General features: G+C 39.0%; 1 protein-coding gene across 1 annotated transcript in view; it reads left to right on the top strand.

Annotated features, from left to right (window-relative positions):
• LOC146830521 (cysteine and glycine-rich protein 1) overlaps positions 1-21,782 on the top strand; it is a 145,144-nt gene that overhangs the window by 104,947 nt on the left and 18,415 nt on the right. The window contains exon 4 of the mRNA XM_085604726.1: positions 3,607-3,736. Within this exon, the coding sequence (XP_085460852.1) occupies positions 3,607-3,736 (130 nt within the window). The remainder of the gene's footprint in view (positions 1-3,606; positions 3,737-21,782) is intronic.

Raw genomic sequence — 21,782 nt, 5'->3', positions numbered from 1 at the left:
CTCAAGTTAGGGTCAGAAGAGAGAACATTTTTTAAGGGGTCACAGCCCCTTTTTATACACATAGTACCTTTGTTTCAAGGTGTCGGGGAGGGGCGAACCAGATGCAACTGGTTCTTGAGCACTTTGTTTTGCTCAACCCCTCTCCCTATTCATAGAACAGGACAGGGTCATCAGTCGCACCACAGGGGGCGGAGCCAGCATTGTGTGGGGAAAGCCCAGCCCTATTCAGGTCCCAGGTGTACTTCTCCCACCCATCTGGATGTAGATCTCTCCACCCACCACTGGGGCAGACCCATCCTGACTCTGGGGATTCCCTAGCCCGTCACATGACCTCAGCCAGCCAATCGCCAGACAAGGCACTCATCTTACACTGCACACAGATATGCCAACTTCTAGAAGTGGCACTTCCACACTAGGTACATTGACGCCGCACACATTTCATCACACGAGTCCGCACATACCAAACTCGCACCTGCACTCCCCACGCATCAGGAACTACCAGGGACACATACATTCCCCCATGCATTCCTATGGGAGGGCAGGCCAACCTCAATACACGCACGCACTTTACCCTGGGACACAGTGGTAAAGTGCGCAGAAGCCAAAAATCACTAACACCAGGTCACAATAAAAAGCAAAAGGTTTTAGGGGTGAACCTGCCAGAAGGGCCAAGTCCAACACCCGGGTAATGTCATACCCTTTCATCTACATCGCCTCCCCTACACTACACAGTAACAAGGCTTTTTAGGATTGAACCTCTGCCTAGTTCCAGTCCTGGGTGCAGAAGGAGTGCTTCCCTTAACAATGGTGTTCTATGACTTCATCTTTAGACTGACACAGTATGAATGAATACTCATAAGGGTTCTTGGAAACCAGGCTGTGGCTACACCACCTTCCTCCCCATATCTACGTACACAGTTCATCCCATCCGTCATCCTCAAATCTAACAATGGCTAATACAAGAAACAAGGGACAAAGGAACCCTAGATACTTTTCTGTATAAATACATCCCATCTTGCTAGTTTTAGATGGCGGGAACCGAGTCTTCCCGGCCAACGCACTGACCAGAGACGCTGAGGCTCCTGCATGCAGATGCTCCAGCTGACAGTGGTCTGAACATCCCTCGCGGGGTGTCCAACTCGAGACCAAGAAGGGCTCCTACATTCTCATACTTCAGGTAATGGGGTTCGACTAAATCCTAGAGATTCTTGGCTTCACACCCACTCACATGCTAGGTACACTTAGGTCCATCTAGATAGGCATCGTAGGAGTATGTGCGCACTTCTATTCTGCATTTTCTATCCATGTATTTATTCATGCTTATTGCAAGATGGTAGAATGGTACTATCCTTTTCTATTCACTGTACTGCTAATCATATATCTCTGCTACTGTCTAATGGTTGTTGCAGCTCATATATTTTACACGAGAATAACAACTGCTCAATAAATCCTTATTGAAACGCCCAGACTGTTTATTCTGTGTATCTCTGAGATAAACTAAGTGAGCATGAGTGACTGAGCAAAAAGTAGTACATTGTTTCCACGATATTGAGGGATCAGTTTGTCATGTTCTAAAGTTGCCAGAAACTATTCTCTACCCGATAAGAGGAGACACTAGTGGCACTGTGAGCTAGCTAACGCAAACAGGCTAACATTTCTCGGTGGGGGTGCACGGAGCCAGTCTGCCACCAATCCCACAGTCAATGTTATCCAAACGCACAGGTCCTGCAGGGGTACCATAGGAACTACACGACAGTGCCAACAACGTTGGTTGGGTACTTATTTAACAGTAGAATCTGAGTAGTTCAGTCGTGGTATTTCTCAGAAACCCCTACTCACAAAACACCAGAGATGTCTGGAGTGGGTGGGTACAAATTCTGCCACAGCTGAGTAGGTGAAATATCCTATTTATTAGCTGCTGGTTAATCAAGCTTGACAGGACATAGTGTTCCTAAATTGTGCATAACACCTTATCTTAGTTCCCTTGAACAAACTCCTTCTCTGTGACAAAATGACTGAGAGCAAAAATAACGCAATATTGGAGTGACACCTCTCAGCAGAAGATGAAGAGGTGGATGGAATTCTCATTCCACCTAAATTCAGACATACTATCACCCTGAAACTACTTGAACATGGTTTACCAGCTTGGGGTGGCTTAGTAGCTTTTGTGATTGAGGCACACAAATCAAACAAAACATAGGTATTCTATTCGTGGGTTACATTTCCAGAAGCAGATGCTAGAACACACACATTTCACTCTTACACAGAAGGAGATGCACCAGCGGAATATGGTCCATGTGAGGACATAGAAGTTCAGCTCGCGTACCAGGAACACCTATACTGGTTTAAAGACGCCCTACCCCATATAAGACACAGAGTAAGATTAGGCCCGCTCGGAGGAGACGACGCAACATGGCCAATATTAGCGGCCTACACACCACATCCTGACTGATACATTGCCACAAGCAGACTTACTCATACAAAGATTTAATTCGAATCTACAGAAACCTGACACAATTCATCATGCAGACTTTCACAGTCCAACCAACAACAGTTGCAACAAATGGATCTCAATCACAGGGTACAGCAACTAAAATAACTCCACAAACATTACACACGGTAATGGGCAAAATGCCCACAAAACGTGAACAAATACCATTCTGGGTAGCTCAGAAAATAACTCAGCTCGAGGCAGTATTCACAAATACTACCACGTTTGAAAAACACAGAATGCTAACAATCTGCTTTCCCATGGAAACACCACAATTAGAGGATTACACCTCTTGGGGTACAGTCTTTGCTGCCATATACACCAGGACACATGGTATTCCTTCATTCGCGGTGATACCAGATGTATTAAGACATCTACTGAGACTCTGCTGAGTTTCATAAACTACTCTTTAAGGGAAGTTCTGCTGCTTTACTTTGGCTTTGAGCTTTATGCTCCTTTAAGCCCACTCTTTTCCTTGAAACTTGAAGTTTTCGTGGGTTCTACCAACTCTGATATTCAGATCTGTGCTTTTAGAAAAGGGGTTTATTCCTTTATGGAATGTGCTTGATGCATTATTTGTCTATTTGATTCTACCAAACCTTTTCATGAGATTTCTGTAAATATACTAAATATTTACTGACTAATACAAATAAAAAATAATCTCTTAATGAGAATAAAACTTTTAAAACGTATTCAAACTCTTACCATTGACTGAACTTAGAAATGTATTTGAAATTTGCTTGTGGTGCCGTAATAGCTCTTTGAATCAAAATATGGTGGCAAAAATCTGTCATTTTAAGCAATGAGAAGCCAGCGAAGGAACAGGGCTTAACCCTGTAAGTGATGGTAATTGAAATGGTGAACAATATTGTTTATTTTTGGGCCCAATCTGCGCTATCAATGTTTAATAACTTTGATACGTTCTCCCTGCCAGTGGAGCATTAATGTGGTGCTGTCGCCATGCTTTGAACTAATTCTCGGGAGCAAAATGCTACTATTATTGTCATCCCGGGAGAAACACACTGTTAGGTGATATTTGCATTCAGTTGAGCTGTCTGTGTACTCTCAATTGACCATATGAAAGTATAAGATGTTTATGTCATTGACTCCTGCAGGACCCCAAGCCATCAACCTACCAACAACCCCAATGCGTCCAAGTTTGCCCAGAAGGTTGCAGGGACCGATGGTTGCCCTCGATGTGGACGTGCAGTTTATGCCGCAGAGAAAGTGATCGGAGCTGGAAACGTGAGTATTGACAAGCTGTGTTGCATTTCCAGTACATATTTTCTATTGCACTCAAGAACTCTCGATCAATGCTGCAAATGATTGAAGGCAAAACCATGGTACATGCTCAGGCCCCCTTAGAAGTTATATTTGCTAGATATATAGGATGGAGCCATTAGTGGCTCTTTGGCTCCATAACATAGAACTAAAATGTTGTACCAAAATGAGGGATTATGCTGACAATGTGGAAAGAGAGGTTCTTCTCGATGAAGTACAGTAAGTTACAGGGTGAGACTCTAGTACTTAGTAAGAGCAATCGAAAATGCAGTTTCACCAAATGTTGCTATTTTTGTCTTTCTAGGCTGAAAGAGGTAGTGGTTACCTGATGAGAGGGATCTGTTCTTTTGGTATCAAGGCAGGCATCATGTCAACATGTTTGGCACTCTCCCATTGAAAGTACATTGAGTTAAACACCGTGAAACAACGAACATTTTCTCTGTCACCAGGACATTTGTTCTTTTGCATCGTATGTATGTTCTTGATTGTATGCAGATGAACGAAAGTGCCATATCAAATGTAGACTTGTGACACAATACATGCAGCCCAAGACACTCAGAAGCACTAGATGGAACATGTTCGAATCAGGAGGCAGACACCCCCCCCCCCCAATCTTGCCAGACAAGTTCTCCATGACCACGATAGACCTGTCCCTACATGACTTGCGTGATTAGATTCTATTTGTTTCTAGCAATCCAGCCTGTGGATGAACACCCATGTCCCAGTTTTGCCTGACCTCTCCTGCCTGTCTTAACCTCTCTCATACAAATAGTGTGGCTCATGTTGGTCTGTGGCTTAAGACACCAGGCTCTTAGCTTGAGCAGATTTCTTCATTTAAGGCATGTGCTCCACATTGTTGTATGGTTAATGTCTGTGTTAGCCGAAACACCCACACCCCCTCCTCTGTCTTTTCACCTGAATTTATCTTCTGGTTCATATCAATCTATAAATGAACGTCTCCCTCTCAATCAGATCTCCTTGTTTCGCAAGCTTCATCCCTCCCTGTTTCTGTCTCTCTCGTTCCCTCGTTCACCCACTCTATCTTACATAAATGTTTCTAGTTCTGGTCTGGTTCTGTTGGTCTTTGGATTGATACCCATATCCCTATTTGAGTCTGTGCAGTTTATGCTTTTGCCTCTCTCACTCTTTTGCTATCTATCTTGGTCGCTGAACCTCTTTCTCTTGGACTGTCTCTTCAAATATCAGTGTCAGTCTCGACAGTTTATCTCTCTCCACAGTGTTTATCTGTACATTGTACTTCTCTTGTTCCCTCTCTTTCTGCATACATATACATACATATATATATATATATATATATATATATATATATATATATATATATATATATATATACAAACAAACAAGAGTTACCCCTTATGGAAGAGCCACACCAGGTAGGTTCGATTCCTTCTTTATTTGTTCACGAAGGCTGCACACAGATGCGAAAAGACGTCATCAAAATTTCACTGCCAGACGCGTTTCAAGTCTCTTGACCCTTCATCAATGGCAACGGCAAATTCTGTACCACAGGACCGGTCAAGTGCAGCTGCATTATATTCACTTAGACCGCCCCAGTGGGCGTGGCCACTTCTCAGTCCTTCTGTTGTTCGTAGTTGCACATAAAAAACTCAAGTGAGTTTGTCCTGTGGTGCAAACAATAAAGTCACATTGGAACCACAGTGGGGTGATGTTGAATCTTTAAAAACAATCATGCTGCAGTTTCGCCCCTTCGTGAAGAAGACTACCTCCCTTTACGGTGACGTCAGGTTGGCCTCACCTCGGGAACGCTGCGCTCGCAGCTGGGCTTCTTCCGCGACCAGAGCTGGCCGCTTCAATCCAAACAAACAAGAGTTACCCCTTATGGAAGAGCCACACCAGGTAGGTTCGATTCCTTCTTTATTTGTTCACGAAGGCTGCACACAGATGTGAAAAGACGTCATCAAAATATTACTGCCATTCACTGCCAGACGCGTTTCAAGTCTCTTGACCCTTCTTCAATGGCAACGGCAAATTCTGTACCACAGGACCGGTCAAGTGCAGCTGCATTATATTCACTAAGACTGCTCCAGTGGGCGTGGCCACTTCTCAGGCCTTCTGGTCTTCGTAGTTGCACATAAAAAACTCAAGTGAGTCTGTAGGTAGTTATAGTTAGGACCGTGTTTCCATAGGAAATCTCAAAATTCTATTTTGAATAACTTTGGCGCCGGTTGACGAATCTTCGCAAAATTTTCAAAACTAATGGGGCGCTCCGCTCAGTTCCTACCCTGAAAGTTTCGGGGTGATTCGTCAAGCGGGGGCCGAGAAAAAAGGGGGGTCCCAAAACGCGTTTTCCCCATGCATTTTTCCGTAGGGACTTTAGTCGCAGCTACAGCCCGAACGGCTGAACAGAATTATGTGAAATTTGGCAGAGAGGTAGCCATAAGGTCCAGGAAGTGCCTTTTGCAGGTTTGGTGTAAATCTGTTCAGTATTTCCTGAGAAATTAGCATTTAAATCAATATATATATCTGTAAGCGCGCAGCGTGCGCGCACTGAGCAAGTCCTGTGCGCGCACCTTGCCGTGCGCGAGCGCACTTCTGATTGGTTGTTAGATGTCAGTAAACATTCGAATCGGTGGAAATCAGGAAGCGATTTTGTCTCTCGCATAAAGAGGGGGTGATAAACAAAGGGGGAGAACGTGAAAAGGGGGCAGAGTGGGGAGATATTGACCCACTAGGCATTGTAAGGGGGTCACAGTAGGACCTTGTAGGGCAAAAAAAAAGATTTATATTTTGAAACAAAATATCGCCGAGTGCGCGCACCCAGCGCGCACCCGAAAATTTTTTAAAAACAAAAAAATAATAAAAATTCGCAATTAAGTAAAAAGATATAAGGTGGCTCAAAAAAGAGGCCTTGTGTTTATTGTGTGTTTTTCGGTACCTACAAGTAAGTACCGATGCAGAGTCTAAAGTTCAAGAGGAAGACTCTGTTGCCTTCATCAGTGAAGTGTACACCATCTCCTCTATAAATGTCTTGCATGTTGTAACGCAAGTTGTTGTGGTATATAGAACCCATACCAAAGTCTCTGAGGAAAGCAGAAATAGATTTGTTGACGTGCTTCCTTGCTTTGTCAATCTGCGGACAAAATTGGTTGGACCAGTTCCACTTTTACCTTTGGCATATGTTAGAATATACAAAGGCAGTTTGTGGAAAAAGCGACATCAATTGCACAAAGGTGTACTTAATAAGCATTTCCAGACCTATCCCAGTTAAAGTGCCTAGGTCATTACCACCACAGTGCACAATAAAAAGGTTAGGCTGTGGGAGATGTAGAAAGGTTTTCACCAAAGGCATTAATTGGTGCCACTTTAACCCTCTCTGACCAATCCATTTAATGTCTACATTTGGCAAAGCAAGGTCTCTCACCATACCTCTTTTTTCTGCAAATTTTTCACTCCAGAAGACATAGCTGTGACCTACAATCCACACTGTGAACATCTTCCAAGGAGATCTGGATGCACTCAGGAGGTGTCTTTCAGTAGAAAGGCAATATGAAATGAAAGACAGTTGAAAAATGGGGGCACACATAGTTTTTTTTTATAAAAATAACTCATTGGCTGTTTGAAACCATTCTACACTAAAAACTAGGCTGTATGTTTAAATTTTAAAAAGCATTTTTTGTATTGGTACAGAAAAATGTGTTACCAAAGAACATTACTATGGATTGGCTGTTAGGTTTGAAAAGTCAAGCACTCTTGTTCTTTGGATATGAAACATTGTCTGCTGAACTTCTGACCTCTCTCCTCACAGCAGTGTTCCATGACCTGTTGCTATGGTAGCAGGCAGGAGACAAGTTGGGGAAAGGGTACATTTGGAAAGGGGTTGAAGATTTCAACCAATAGAAATGTGTGATTTCATTTGAAAAAAAGTGGGAAGCACTGAGATTTGAAATTAACATGTATATGTGTGAAAAAAGAGAGGGAAACATTGCCATTTACTGGTTCTGCAGAGAGGAGAGAGGTGTAGAGCTCTGATATTCTGACTCTGATAGTCTGCTGTTTGAGTGGCACCTTTCTTTCACAAGTAACTAATTTTAAAGGTGAGTTATGAGTTTGAGAGGGGAAGTATGTGGTGATTTTTGAGAAAAATATTAGAATTGTGAATCTTCTTCAAAAGTTATGTTTTACATTTTGAGGTTTGGGAGATATTTAACTGTCTTGAACTTGTAAGATATTAAGGGCTATGTTTTCACCATAAGTTAATGTGTACTGGTAACAATGAGGAATACTGTTTTGTGCCTACCATCAAACCATGAGTCTGTGTGCAGAGAAGAATTGTTGACAGAGATTTAATTTGTGTTGCTGTTGAAAAGTAAGACTTGCAGTTGAAAGAAAAGGACAGCTTCTTTTTAATTGTGATGGTTAGGATTTAGTAGAAATCACTTTGAAAGAAAAGAGAGGAAAATGGTAGCACATTTGAAATTAGAATTAGTTCTGTAAGAATTGCAGTCCCAGGAAAGGGGCAGCCTGTGTTTTGTGCCTACCAACACAGCATGAGTCTGTGTGCATATAGGAATTGTTGGCTGAGATTTAATTTGTGAAGTTGTTGTTCTGTAAGGATTGCAGACCCAGGAAAGGGGCATTCTGTGCTTTGTGCCTACCAACACAGCATGAGTCTGTGTGCATATAGGAATTGTGGCCAGAGATGTATTTTGTGTTGCAGTTGTTCTGTAAAACATGCACTTGCAGGAAAGGGACAGCTTGTTTTCTTCAAATGTGGTGGTTAGCAGTCAGCAGAAATCACTAAATCGCAAATGAGAGGCAAAAGCTACAGCATTTGAAACCAATAGGGTAGATTTTCAATTCAAAATAGCAAAGGCACAGGTAGTTGCCACATATTCAAAACTGAAAATAACCCTTAGCACACATGCACTGTTACATACATCCCAGCAGTCTTCATGCAGTTTTGGAAGTCTCTTTGCTCATCTGTCTTGTACCAGACAATACGCAGTCTCAAGAAACAAACTCTTGGCACACACGCAGCAGCTTCTCTCACACTCCCATGTGTAGTACTCAGGTCTGTGTGGTGTTTCAGATAGCACTGTGTAACGCAAACACATTCAACGTCATCAAGGCACATTTCGTTTGCTCTAGTGTAGTCACTCACCCAGATTGCACATGCTCATGGTATGATGTAGCTGTTAGGACATGTGGTCTTTTCTGCCTCTGTGATCTAGAAGAAAAATGTGTCAGGCTGTAACAGTAATTATCACTTGTTCTACCACAGTAGTAAATGTGGTTTGAAATTGCAAATCAAATTCTGTTTTCTGCTTAGACGCACACTATGAGGTTGTGTGCGCACAGGAATTGTGGCCAGAGATGTAATTTGTGTTGCAGTTGTTCTGTAAAACATGCACTTGCAGGAAAGGGACAGCTTGTTTTCTTCAAATGTGGTGGTTAGCACTCAGCAGAAATCACTTAATCGCAAATTGGAGGCAAAAGCTAAAACATTTGAAACCAACAGGGTAGATTTCCCTTTCAAAATAGCAAAGGCACATGTAGATGCCATATGTTCAAAACTGAAAATAACCCTTAGCACACATGCACTGTTACATACATCCCTGCAGTCTTCATGCAGTTCTGGAAGTCTCTTTGCTCATCTGTCTTGCACCAGACAATACACAGTCTCCAGAAACACACTCTTGGCACACACGCAGCAGCTTCTCCAACACTCCCATGCGTAGTACTCAGCTCTGTGTGATGTTTCAGATAGCACTGTGTGATGCAAACACATTCAACATCACCAAGGCCTCATTTAAATTGATCTAGTCTAATCACTCACCCTGTAACACATGGTCATGGTCTTAAGGAGCTGTTAGGACATGTGCTGTTTTCTGCTTCTGTAAATGATAAGGGAAATGTGTCAGGCTGCAACAGTAATTTGGTACTATTCAGGAACACTGTTTTGTTCCAAAAAACATAGCATGAGTCTGTGTGTATACAGGAATTGTGGGCAGAGATTTAATTTATGAAGTTGTTGTTCTGAAAGAAATGCAGTCCTAGGAAAGGGGCAGCCTGTGTTATGTGCCTAAAATGATGATATGACTCTGTGTGCACACAGGAATTGTGGGCAGAGATTTAATTTATGAAGTTGTTGTTCAGTAAGAATTGCAGTCCCAGGAAAGGGGCAGCCTGTGTTATGTGCCTAAAATGATGGCATGAGTCTGTGTGCGCACAGGAATTGTGGGCAGAGATTTAATTTGTGAAGTTGTTGTTCAGTAAGAAATGCAGTCCCAGGGAAGGGGCAGCCTGTGTTATGTGCCTAAAATGATGGCATGAGTCTGTGTGCGCACAGGAATTGTGGGCAGAGATTTAATTTGTGAAGTTGTTGTTCAGTAAGAAATGCAGTCCCAGGAAAGGGGCAGCCTGTGTTATGTGCCTAAAATGATGGCATGAGTCTGTGTGCGCACAGGAATTGTGGGCAGAGATTTAATTTGTGAAGATGTTGTTCAGTAAGAATTGCAGTCCCAGGAAAGGGGCAGCCTGTTGTGTTTACACAAATTATCCCTTAGCACACATGCATTGTTACATACATCCCTGCAGTCTTCATGCAGTTTTGGAAGTCTCTTTGCTCATCTGTCTTGCACCAGACAATACACAGTGTCTAGAAACACACTCTTGGCACACACGCAGCAGCTTCTCCAACACTCCCATGCGTAGTACTCAGGTCTGTGTGTAATGCAAACACATTCAACGTCACCAAGGCCTCATTTTCTTTGCTCTACTCTAAACACTCACCCAGGTTGCAGATGCTTATGGTATGAAGTAGCTGTTAGGAAATGTGCTATTTTCTGTCTCTGTAAACTATAAGGAAAATGTGTCAGGCTGTAACAGCAATTATCACTTGATCTACCAGAGTAGTAAATGTGCTTTGAATTTGCAAATCAAATTCTGTTTTCTGCTTAGAAGCACACCATGAGGCTGTGTGCGCACAGGAATTGTGGCCACAGATATAATTTGTGTTGCAGTTGTTCTGTAAAACATGCACTTGCATGAAAGGGGCAGCTTGTTCTTTTCAACTGTGGTGGTTAGCACTGTGCACAAATTAGTAAATCACAAATGAGAGGCAAATGGAAAAACATTTGAAATTAATGAAAAGTAAAAAAAAATATTTTAATGAATTATAATTACAAAAAGGAATTTTTTTAAGTTTCTTGCAGGTATTGCTGAGCAACAGTGAAAAAAAAATGCCTTTAAGGACAAGAAAGAGGAAAGAAAAGCAACAACAAGTATATCTGGACAAAACTGGGGAAAAAAAAATAGGAGGAGAAGCTGGTGATGGCAAAAAGAAAAAGTCTACTGGTAAGCAGAGTAGAGATTTCTTAAAAAAGATTTTCAAAAAACAAAAAAATGGCAAAAATAACTGTAAACCAAACAGTGTTTTATGTACAAAGCAACAACAGAGTCAACAGCAAAAAAAAAGCTAATGTACAATCAGAAGTATGTCAAACTGATTTAACACGAAAATTAGATTTTAAAAACATTCGTCGAAAAATGTTTCAGAGAAGAGTGATGTTAAATTTGCTAAAACATGTGAAAAAATATAAGAAAAAAACAAAATTTATTAAGAAAAAAGAATTTATAGAAAATATTGTAAGTAAGGCTTTGGAAATAAAAAGAAAACTTTTTATTCCAATTATGAATAGGATGCGTAGATTAGATAAATTAGTGAATGCAATGAAGTCACAAAGCAAAAGGAAAAGAGAAGTGAAAAAAAGTAACTTTTGTAAAGTGTTCTTGGGAGAATGGAAACACAGTTCAAGTACTGAACCATTTTTTAATGAAGAGAGTTATCTTCAAAGTAATAGTTTGTTGCATGCAGTTGACACCAATGGTAGAGCATATGAAGTTAAGGATGGTTGTGTGATGGAAAAAGAGAAAATGGTCCCAAGAAATGAGGAAGAAGTAATGGCTGCTGAGGCTATGGGGAGACGTCCAAAAGCCCCAGTGTACACTTGGAACTGTAGTAGTATTTGTACTGTGCGTCAGGAATCTATTGATAAATTACGTGACTTTCTAAGAGAATATAGTAAAAAGAGTGTAAAACAGAAGATGAAGGTGCTTCAAACACTAGATCCATGCAGAGTGAGAGAGAATACTGGTTTGCAGGGACATTCTCTGGCTTGTCTATCTAGAAAAGTGTGTAAAAGTGTTTTTCATCATTTTAGGATGCTGGCTGTTCATCATACTGAAATGAGAAAGTTTGTGAGAACATTGTATTTTGCTAAAAGTCCAGCAGTAAAGTTAAATGAGTTGAATAATGCTCTGTTCCGTGGATCTGTATCAGATGTAGTGAAGGTTACTGATGAGATTCAGTTTTGTTACTTTGGTCCAGAACAAGAAAGTGCAGAAAAGGACACAGTAAATGAGGAAAATGAGGAACAGAATGTAGAACTCATTATTACTAAACATTTTGAGGATGAAATGACAAAATTTACTATCATCTCTAATGAAAGACCAAATATTACTTGTATTTGTTGCCGCAGAAGTCATTATAAAATTCAAACAAGGAATGTTGATCTGTATAAAAAAAGTGAAAATGAAGATAATTATAAGTGGAAGGATTTTGCAACATATTTCTTGAAAATTGTTTTGAATTGGGTGAAGATCAGCGTATTTGTAAATACTGTTATAACAAGTTAGAAGAAAATAGAATGCCGACCAGAGCTGTACATAATAATTTAGAATTGGATGCTATTCCTGCCGAACTTTCTGAATAAAATACATATGAGTCTATACTCATTTAATGTGTTCATCCGTTCCAGACCATAGTACGTATGGAGCCCAAAACTGGTAAATTACCTCCTTCTGATTTACTGAGAGGTTTAAAAGGAAGAGTGGTGTATTTGCCCTTGGATTTGAAAAAAAATATGCAAACTATTGATGCAGATACTTTGGAAACTGAACCATTAGTTATTCTGGTTAATGGTGTACCTACAAAGAATAAGAAGATTTGGCAGGAGCTGGTAGATGTACGGAAAGTACAAAGAGCAAATTTATATTTGAAAAGGAATAATAAATGGTATGAATCAATTTATATAGATGAAGAAGAAGATTTACAAGAAGACACAGAAACACCAACTGGTCAAATTGAAAAAGTGGACAAGTCAAAGGAAGAAGAAATTTATGAACATTTTAGCATACATCCTCTTCATTCAAAAGAAGTTATGGGAGACACTATTGATCTGTTTCAGATGAAGAAAGCAAAAGGAACTCCCGTGAGTGTATGGGAGAAGAGCTTGGAAGCTCGATGTTTTCCTCAGCTGTTTCCTACAGGAAAAGGTGGACGATACGATGAACGCCCAGAACAGATTCCAGCTTCTGAGTATCGGACTACAAGACTATATGCTGAAGATTCAAGATTTCGTCAAAGTATTCCTTATTTGTTTCATCTTTTATTTGAAAGCGACTTGTCTGCATTATCTTATGCAGTAAATCACATTTTAAAAAGTGGAGTACATCTACATAATGTGTCTGCTAAGGATTTTATGGAGAAAGTGCAGCACCGAGATGATCATTTGGAAACACAACTGATCAATCTGATGGCTTGTCAGCGTGGGACAAATTAATATTGGTACCGACGCCATGGTGAATTAAAATGCATGTTACGGAATTTAGGAACTCCTACATGGTTTGTAACCCTAATCTGTGCCGAGTACGCTTGGGATGATTTACTGGATTTTCTACGAGAGGCAAATTCAAACATTAAAAACATTGAATACAAGACAGCAGGAGAACTGTGTTCATTGGATCCGGTTAATGTTTGCAGATATTTCAATCATAGATTTGAGGCTATGATGTCCTTCATCTGCAATAAAAAAAATCCACCTCTTGGAGAAGTAGTGGATTTCTTTTGGAGAAAAGAGTACCAGGCAAGAGGTGCTCCTCATATTCATATGCTGTTGTGGGTCAAGGATGCCCCAAAGTTTGGAACAGATGCTGATGAAGCAGTGTTATCTTTCATTGAAGAATATGCAACATGTGCTATACCTAAAAGCACAGAAGAGAAAAAGTTAAAAGAACAAGTTTTACGTTTCCAAAGTCATCGGTGTGGAAAATACTGTCGACGGAAGTACAAGACCAAAGATAAATTCTACACAAAGTGTCGATTTGGATTTCCTAGACCTGTTCTTTCAAAAGGAAGAGTCAACAGTTTTATGTCAGCTGTGCGACATACTATAACCAGAAAATCTCCCAAAAATACATACAACCTTAAAAGAAAAGAAGAGTCAAAATTTATAAATGACTTCAACCCAGTCATTTTATCCATGTGGAATGCTAACATGGATATTCAGTATGTGGCAGACAATTCTATTGCTGTTGCTCGGTATGTCACATCTTACATCACTAAATCTGAGAAAACAGAATTGAAGGAAATGTGGGAAGAGATTTCTCACGAGAAGACTGTCAGTAAGAAGCTGCACAGTTTCAGTTTAAAGATGTTATCGCATCAAGAAATTGGATCCTACGAATGCTCAGATAGGTTATCATCTGCAAGTCTTTACTCGAAATCCAGAAGAATAATTTGGGTAAGCTTAGGCCTTGCAGGAATGAGAAATCGGGTACTGAAATCTGTTGGAGAAATTGAATATTTGGCCGAGAATGACCCAGAAAGTACAGATATTTTGAAAACAAACATGTTGGACACATATTACCCAAAAAGAAGTCATCATCTTGAGAACATGTGTCTCTATGAAGTGCTGCAGAACTACATTTTTTCACGGAAAGCCACAGAAGACCTCAACAATGGAAAATATAAAGTCATTGGTGAGGAAGGATGTTTGGTGAAGCAAACAAAAGGAAGTTTGATAAATCACAGGAAGCTGAGTTGCGACACTACTGACAAAAAGGAATTTTACTACTTGGCTCTTTTACAGCTGTTTAAACCATGGCGTTCAGAGGACGAACTACTGGGAGAATTTCAAAGCTATGAAGATTCTTTTAATGCTAGCAAAGATAGTATAGAATGCAGTACTTTCACAACTTATGTCCAAATGTTAAATGAAGAAAATGAACAGGAAGCAAAAATTGCAGCTGAAGTAGCTAGAGACAGTTCTCAAGACAGCCAAAGTTCAGGAACACTTAGTCAAGATCCCCTAGGACAACCAATCATAGAAAATGAAGCTGCAGTAGCCATGACTGAAGTAGAAACGGCTATGAATCAAGCACAGGAAGATTCAATCGACTTACTAAATCTGGAACAACAACTGAATGAAGAACAAAAACAAATTTATGAAGAAGTCACCAAAAAAATTGATCATGGATTACTACATGAAAAGAAAGAGTGCTCATGCACATCATTTGAACCAATCAGGATGTATGTGAGTGGACAAGCTGGAACTGGTAAAAGTTTCTTAATAAAAGTCATCAGAAGCTACCTACAGCAAAAAACAGCTTCAAATTTGTCTTGTGTGGTAACTGCTCCAACTGGGTTAGCAGCCTATAACATAAAAGGAATTACCTTACATCGCTTGCTAATGTTACCAGTGGAGCATGAGAACAAAATAGAATGCCACAAGCTAACTGGAGAAGCATGCTTCGAAGTTTCAAGAGTGTTGAAGAAGATGCAAGTTCTCATTATTGATGAGGTGAGCATGGTTTCAAATTTAATGCTTGCCTTTGTGCATTTAAGAATGCAACAAATTCTTAAGAGAGACTATGACGTGTTATTTGGAGGTAAACACGTCATAGTTTTTGGAGATCTTTTACAGCTCACTCCAGTTAAAGGACAACCAGTGTTTAATACTGTGACACATGAAGACACGAAGAAGTCATTAGGAAGCATTGGTAATGCGAATATTTGGTCGTTCTTTGAGTACAAAGAACTCACTACCAATATGAGACAAGCAAACGACGAAGATTTTGCAAGTATTCTGAAAGATATCAGAATTGGACTACTCACAGAAGTTGGCAAAAAAGCATTACAGAGTCGGTTGCTACATAATTTATTTCCAAATGAAGAAATAGTTGCAGAGAAAATATACCAGAACATTGCAGAAAAAAATACTGTAATCTGCTTAATGCCAACACTAAGTGAGTGCTCAATATTCAATGAGGAACTTTTGAAATTGGAAAAGGAAGAGATTAAGAAAATGGAAGCAGAGGACAAAATTCAGCATGAAAGAATTACTTTTACATTAACAGGCAAACTGAAAAATAAATTCGATTCACTAGAGAAGAACATTTCCAAAACAGCTGGATTAGAAAAAAATCTATATGTTTGCATGAATTGTCGAGTGATTTTAAGGAGAAATTTGGATGTAGAAAAAGGTTTAGTGAATGGAGCTATGGGAAGAGTTGTGGGTTTTATTCATTATCAGAAAAAAGAAGGAATTGAATGTTTAAAAATAAAATTTGATCAGATAGAAGAAGTTAAAGACATTTGTCGTTGTTCAGTTCGTTTCATGTTTGTGAAAGACTTATATGTACGTAGGAAGCAGTTTCCGTTTTCTCTAGCATATGCTGTAACTATTCACAAGTCTCAAGGATTGACTGTAGATAGTGCTTTTGTAAACATTGGTTCTACTGTGTTCAAAGAAGGTATGGCATATGTTGCTTTGTCACGAGTGAAAACATTATCTGGTTTATTTATGATAGACTTTGATGACTCAAAAGTTAGTGCTGATACAAACTGTGTAAAGGAGTATAATAGATTAAGAAGAACCTATGCTCCTCATTTAGGTCAGTATCCTGTGATTGAAAAACATGTTGTTTCTTGGAAATGGAGATTTGAAAATATCTGTAATGTGGATGAACAGAACAAAAAAAAAAGGACAGTGATGTGATAGCAAGGAAAAAGAAAAAGGACAGTGTTGAAGAGGTTGTTGGTTGCCATTTTGAAAATAGCTCTGGTGTCAACTGCTATGCAAATGTAGTGCTGAATGTTGTATTTTATCTTGAAAAGTTGCTAGAACAGATAATAGTAAATCATGGAAAAAGATTGTGTTCTCTGCTGAGTCTCCTTTTTGAGAAGCTGAGTACTGATAAAACTGAAATAGAAAGTGCTACTGATGTTAGAAATCTTTTAGATGTATGTTGTGGTTCTACACAGTTTAAAGAAAATGTCCAGCAAGATGCACAGGAATTCTTAATATATATTTTGAGTGTACTTGAAGATGAAGGAGTAGAAGTAGAAAACTTATTTGGTGTCTCTTACAAATGGGAACATTGCTGTGAAAACTGTATGAACACATGTAGTAGTAATGTTGATTCAGAAAGGTTCATATTTTTACCATTACCAGAGAGTAAATCAGTGACTTTTAGTAAATTAGTTAAAGATGCCAATCACAACATGGAATGTTCTGAATGCAAATCTGACCTGTTTTCCACGTTATTTTTACAGAAATATGGTCAGTATGTAATTTTAATGATGCAACGTTGTAGAGCTGATGGTTCAAAATTGGAAACTTTAATAAAGAAGTTTACAGGACAACAATTATCAATTTCTGGAAAAACTTTTGTTACAGTTGCAATAATTTTTCATGAAGGACCTACTGTAACTTCTGGACATTACACAGTTTATCTTAAATGTGAAAAAGGCTGGACACTGTGTAATGATTCCCAATTGATTTTCAAGCAACGTTTGCCTTATGATTTACCCAATTCTTATTTAATTTTTCTGAAACCTAAATTTTGAAAACTAAAAACTGCATCTGAACAATGCATTTTTTGTAATTTTAAAGGATTATAATTGAAGATATCACTTAAAAAGGATTTTGAAATTACTATTTGGCCTAAAGGAAAAGTAATAAAAACATTTGTGGACTCCTTTGACAGAAATTATTTTGGCATGTGTGCTTTTGCGACAAGGTTTAAAGACGGTTTGTCTAGAAACATTTTATTCATCTAAAAAGTACTTGTAATATATATGTAATATTTCTAACAAGATATATTTTAGTGAGGAAAGTTTTAGGGCTTTTTTTAAACAATCTTTCAGATTGGTTTTTTTATGCCCGCTGTTAAATGATGAATACAATTGTTTTCACTATTTTAAGTGAAAAATAAAAAATTCTGAAAACAGCAAAAAAGGGCAAAAAATTGCTTTGTAAAATATGTAAAAACATGTAATGCTTTTTGTAATGTATGATTGAATATTAATACTTTTTTTCTTTTTTTGCAGAACTGGAAAGGAAAAAAAAAAAAAATCTGTTCCCTTGCAAAATACTAGAAAAATAAATTTTTCAAAAATTATTATTTTTTTTTTTTAAATAAGTGAAAAATATTAGTATTTCTTGATCCTCCCTTTTCATGCTTCCATTTCTTCACCTCTTTTTGTACATTAAATTTAAAAAAAAAAAAACAATTTTTAAAAAACCTTGGGTGCGCGCAGGGTGCACGCACCCCAAAAAAAAAAAAAAAAAAAAATTCCCCCAAAAATTTTTTGGGGTTTAGTTTTTAGGTGGCTCTTAAAAGAGCCCTTGAGTTAATGGAGGGAAACAGGAAGAGAAAAACGAAAAAAAAGAAAAAACATCTATGGCCTACTGCACTCATGCACATCAAATTTTCTCTGAATGAGATCAAGACTGGTCTCACACACAGAAATAAGTTTACCGCAATCAGTGCAGCGTGTGGACAACCTCGCAAAACAAGGTGGTCCAAAACGAGGTGTGGAAGAAGGCAAATGCACCACTGCAGAAGAAGTGCTCGGCTGAGCTGCCGAAGATGTGCTCGGCTGAGCTGCTGCAGATGTCGTCGGTTGAGCAGGTGGAGGGTTTGCTTCAGAAGCTCGACGAAAAGTCACTGGATGCATTTTGTCAACATGCCTCAACATAGTGTGAATGCTAAAAGAATACTTCTTGTTAGGATTCCCACGTGACAAGACTTTTTGACAAAGTACACATGTAACTTTAGGTGCATTTACCTTTTTTTGTCCCTCTGGAAAAGTGAAAAACTGCCATATAAAGCTGTCTTTCTGCTTCCTGCTCCTCTGCCTCTTAAGAGTGTCCTGGTCACTGTCTGAAGATGGTTGCTGTTCAGCCATTGTCTCTCAACAACAGAATAGCTTCTTCTCCAAAGGAATCAGAACTAATAATGAGGGAAGTAGGTGTGGTTTGGGAAGAATCTGGAACTGAAAGTACTTCAAACCAATGAAAAGTGATGATTCTTGATCACATGACTTGCCATGAGGGGGATTGGGTGTGGTGTTGAAACAATCAGAAACTGAAAGTAATGATAACCAATAAGAAGTGTTGTTTTATTATGCATATAACCCGAGGTGCGCGCACTGCGCAAGCTCCGAGCGCGCACCTCGTGATTACGCATGCGCGAACGCGTAGGAGCGCATGTGCATACGTCATATGCGCGTACGTAGCGCGCATACGTTGAACACGCGTATACGCGAACGTTATTGCGCGTAATTTAAGCGTATGCGGAAGTAAACCGCGTGGAGCGCGTAGGACGCACGCATGCGTACGTACGTACGCATACGTACTGGGTGCACGCTCCCATCGCGCACGATGACGTATATATGCGTACATAAATAACGTACGACGGTATTCATAAAAAACTTACGAAATTGTACTAGCGCGCTCAGAGCGCGCACCCCAAGAATTTATATAAAAAAAAAAAGTGGAAAAAAATTAATTGCAAAAATTTAAAAAACTGTTCAACTTTATCCTATTTGAATTTTTTTTAAAAAAGCAAAAAAAAAGAAAAGGATACAGATAATATATAAATGAATACATAGGAATATTATTTTTAATATACAATTTTTTTTTTAATTAAATAATTCAAAAATTAGCATTTAAAAAACCGTACAAATTCACTGAAAAAACCAAAGGTTTCACACACGTTATAGTTAGGAATTAGCATTTAAAAAACCTTGCAAATTCACTGAAAAAACCATAGGTTTCACACATGTTATAGTTAGCTGGACATTTCTCTCATACAAAACCAATGAAATTCCCCCGTTATAGTTAGTTCAGCTAACTATAACTCGCGCCCCCGCAATGCACTGCTGATGACGTCACATATTACATCACTCATGACATGGTCAGTGACATCACTCATGACATCACTGATGACATCTCAAATGACATCACTCATGACATCACTGATGACATCAACCTTGTGATAGAGTGGCAGACCTCCTCTCACCCTAATATAACCTTTGATACACACATTCAAAAATAGAGACTAAAATTTTCAAAACAATGGACATACCAATACCAGTTACAACAACCTCTTCAGTAATTCTAAGATCCACATACACATCCACTCATTCACCAACAGTCCTGTACAGTCACTCATACATGTACTCACTCATCATATGTACTCATACACCTATACATCCTGTTACACAATGCCTCTCATCCATAGAGTTACTGACACACATAGTCACTCATGAAAATAAAGAATCAAACATACATTTACTTGCATATACAGTTATACACACACCACCACACTTACTTCTACGGGAACTTACACATACTTAGTCTTTTAAACAATCACTTATAGAAACACATACTTATTCATACAGGAACTCTTTCAATCTCTCACTCTCACATATACTCACTTATATACACCAATAGTCACATATACTAGTTTAAAACATATGTAGTTACTCATAGAGACACTATTGAGACAGTCATTCACTCACTAACACACCCATACACACACTCATCCACCCATACAGTCCTGCAGACATGCTGTCTTCAACACATACAAACAGTGCGTCACACATTCATGCACCTATGCACTACATAATACCCCCCACCGAACCATACACACACTCACACTGATACTAAAAAAAACAACTAATAACCTATATAGACACCCATGTAGCTACTCACCAACCCATGCAGCCACTTATACACAAAGTGAGAGACTGATACATATATTTACATATTTAAACATTACTCACTAAGCAATGTATTCACTATGATACACTTAATCAGTCAGTTATACAATCAATTTTTCAAAAACAAATCATCCATTTAGACACTTATATACCCATTTATTCTTCCATCGACCTTGAGATATACATATATAAAACATATTTAATTTTCAGAAAAAGAGACATTCACTGGATGATGTCATCAGTGATGTCATCAGTGATGTCATTTGAGATGTCATCAGTGATGTCATGAGTGATGTCACTGACCATGTCATGAGTGATGTAATATGTGACGTCATCAGCAGTGCATTGCGGGGGCGCGAGTTATAGTTAGCTGAACTAACTATAACGGGGGAATTTCATTGGTTTTGTATGAGAGAAATATCCAGCTAACTATAACGTGTGAAACCTATGGTTTTTTCAGTGAATTTGCAAGGTTTTTTAAATGCTAATTCCTAACTATAACGTGTGTGAAACCTTTGGTTTTTTCAGTGAATATATATATATATATATTATATATATATATATATATATATATATATATATTATGTATATGCTCTCTTACTGTCTGACAGTCTCTTTTGTATAGCTCCCTGTCAGCCTGGACAGTCTCTCTCTCATTAAACACAGTCGCTGTCACCACTGTGTAGTTTTAGTTAGGAGAGCAACAAGGGTTCTTGTCCTGGCCAAGATGTATATCACTAAATGATATAGAAGGGTGCAGTGCAAAAAAGTGAGATAAAAAGGATTTAGAGGAAGAAGAGTATGTTTATTCAGGGTATTCCAACTAATCCATAGATTAAAAAATGGTGCAACAAAACAGCTTTAAACAAATAGGCTGCGTTAAAGTACGGTCGACATGTTTCAGCCTTAATGACCCAATGGTCAAATGGCTTTCTTCAGGACCTCATACCATGTTAGTATTGCTACTGCAACATTATTCGTGAAAAAAAGAAAAACTGTAAAATACAACCTTTGTGGTGTGTTTTCCTTCCGTGTAAACGGTATATCTGTATTACCTGTTTAGCACGAGGAATATGCCTCACCTACCCGGAAAGGACTCAGGTTGACGGAGGCCCCTCCCTGGCTCCCACACGACTCAGGAAAACTCTGAGGTACCAACGGACAGGGCGGGGCCTC

Source organism: Triturus cristatus, chromosome 5_1 (assembly GCF_964204655.1).
Source record: "Triturus cristatus chromosome 5_1, aTriCri1.1, whole genome shotgun sequence".
Lineage (NCBI taxonomy): Eukaryota > Metazoa > Chordata > Amphibia > Caudata > Salamandridae > Triturus > Triturus cristatus.
The sequence above is the reverse complement of the archived record's forward strand: the minus strand, read 5'-3'. Positions and strand labels throughout refer to the sequence as shown.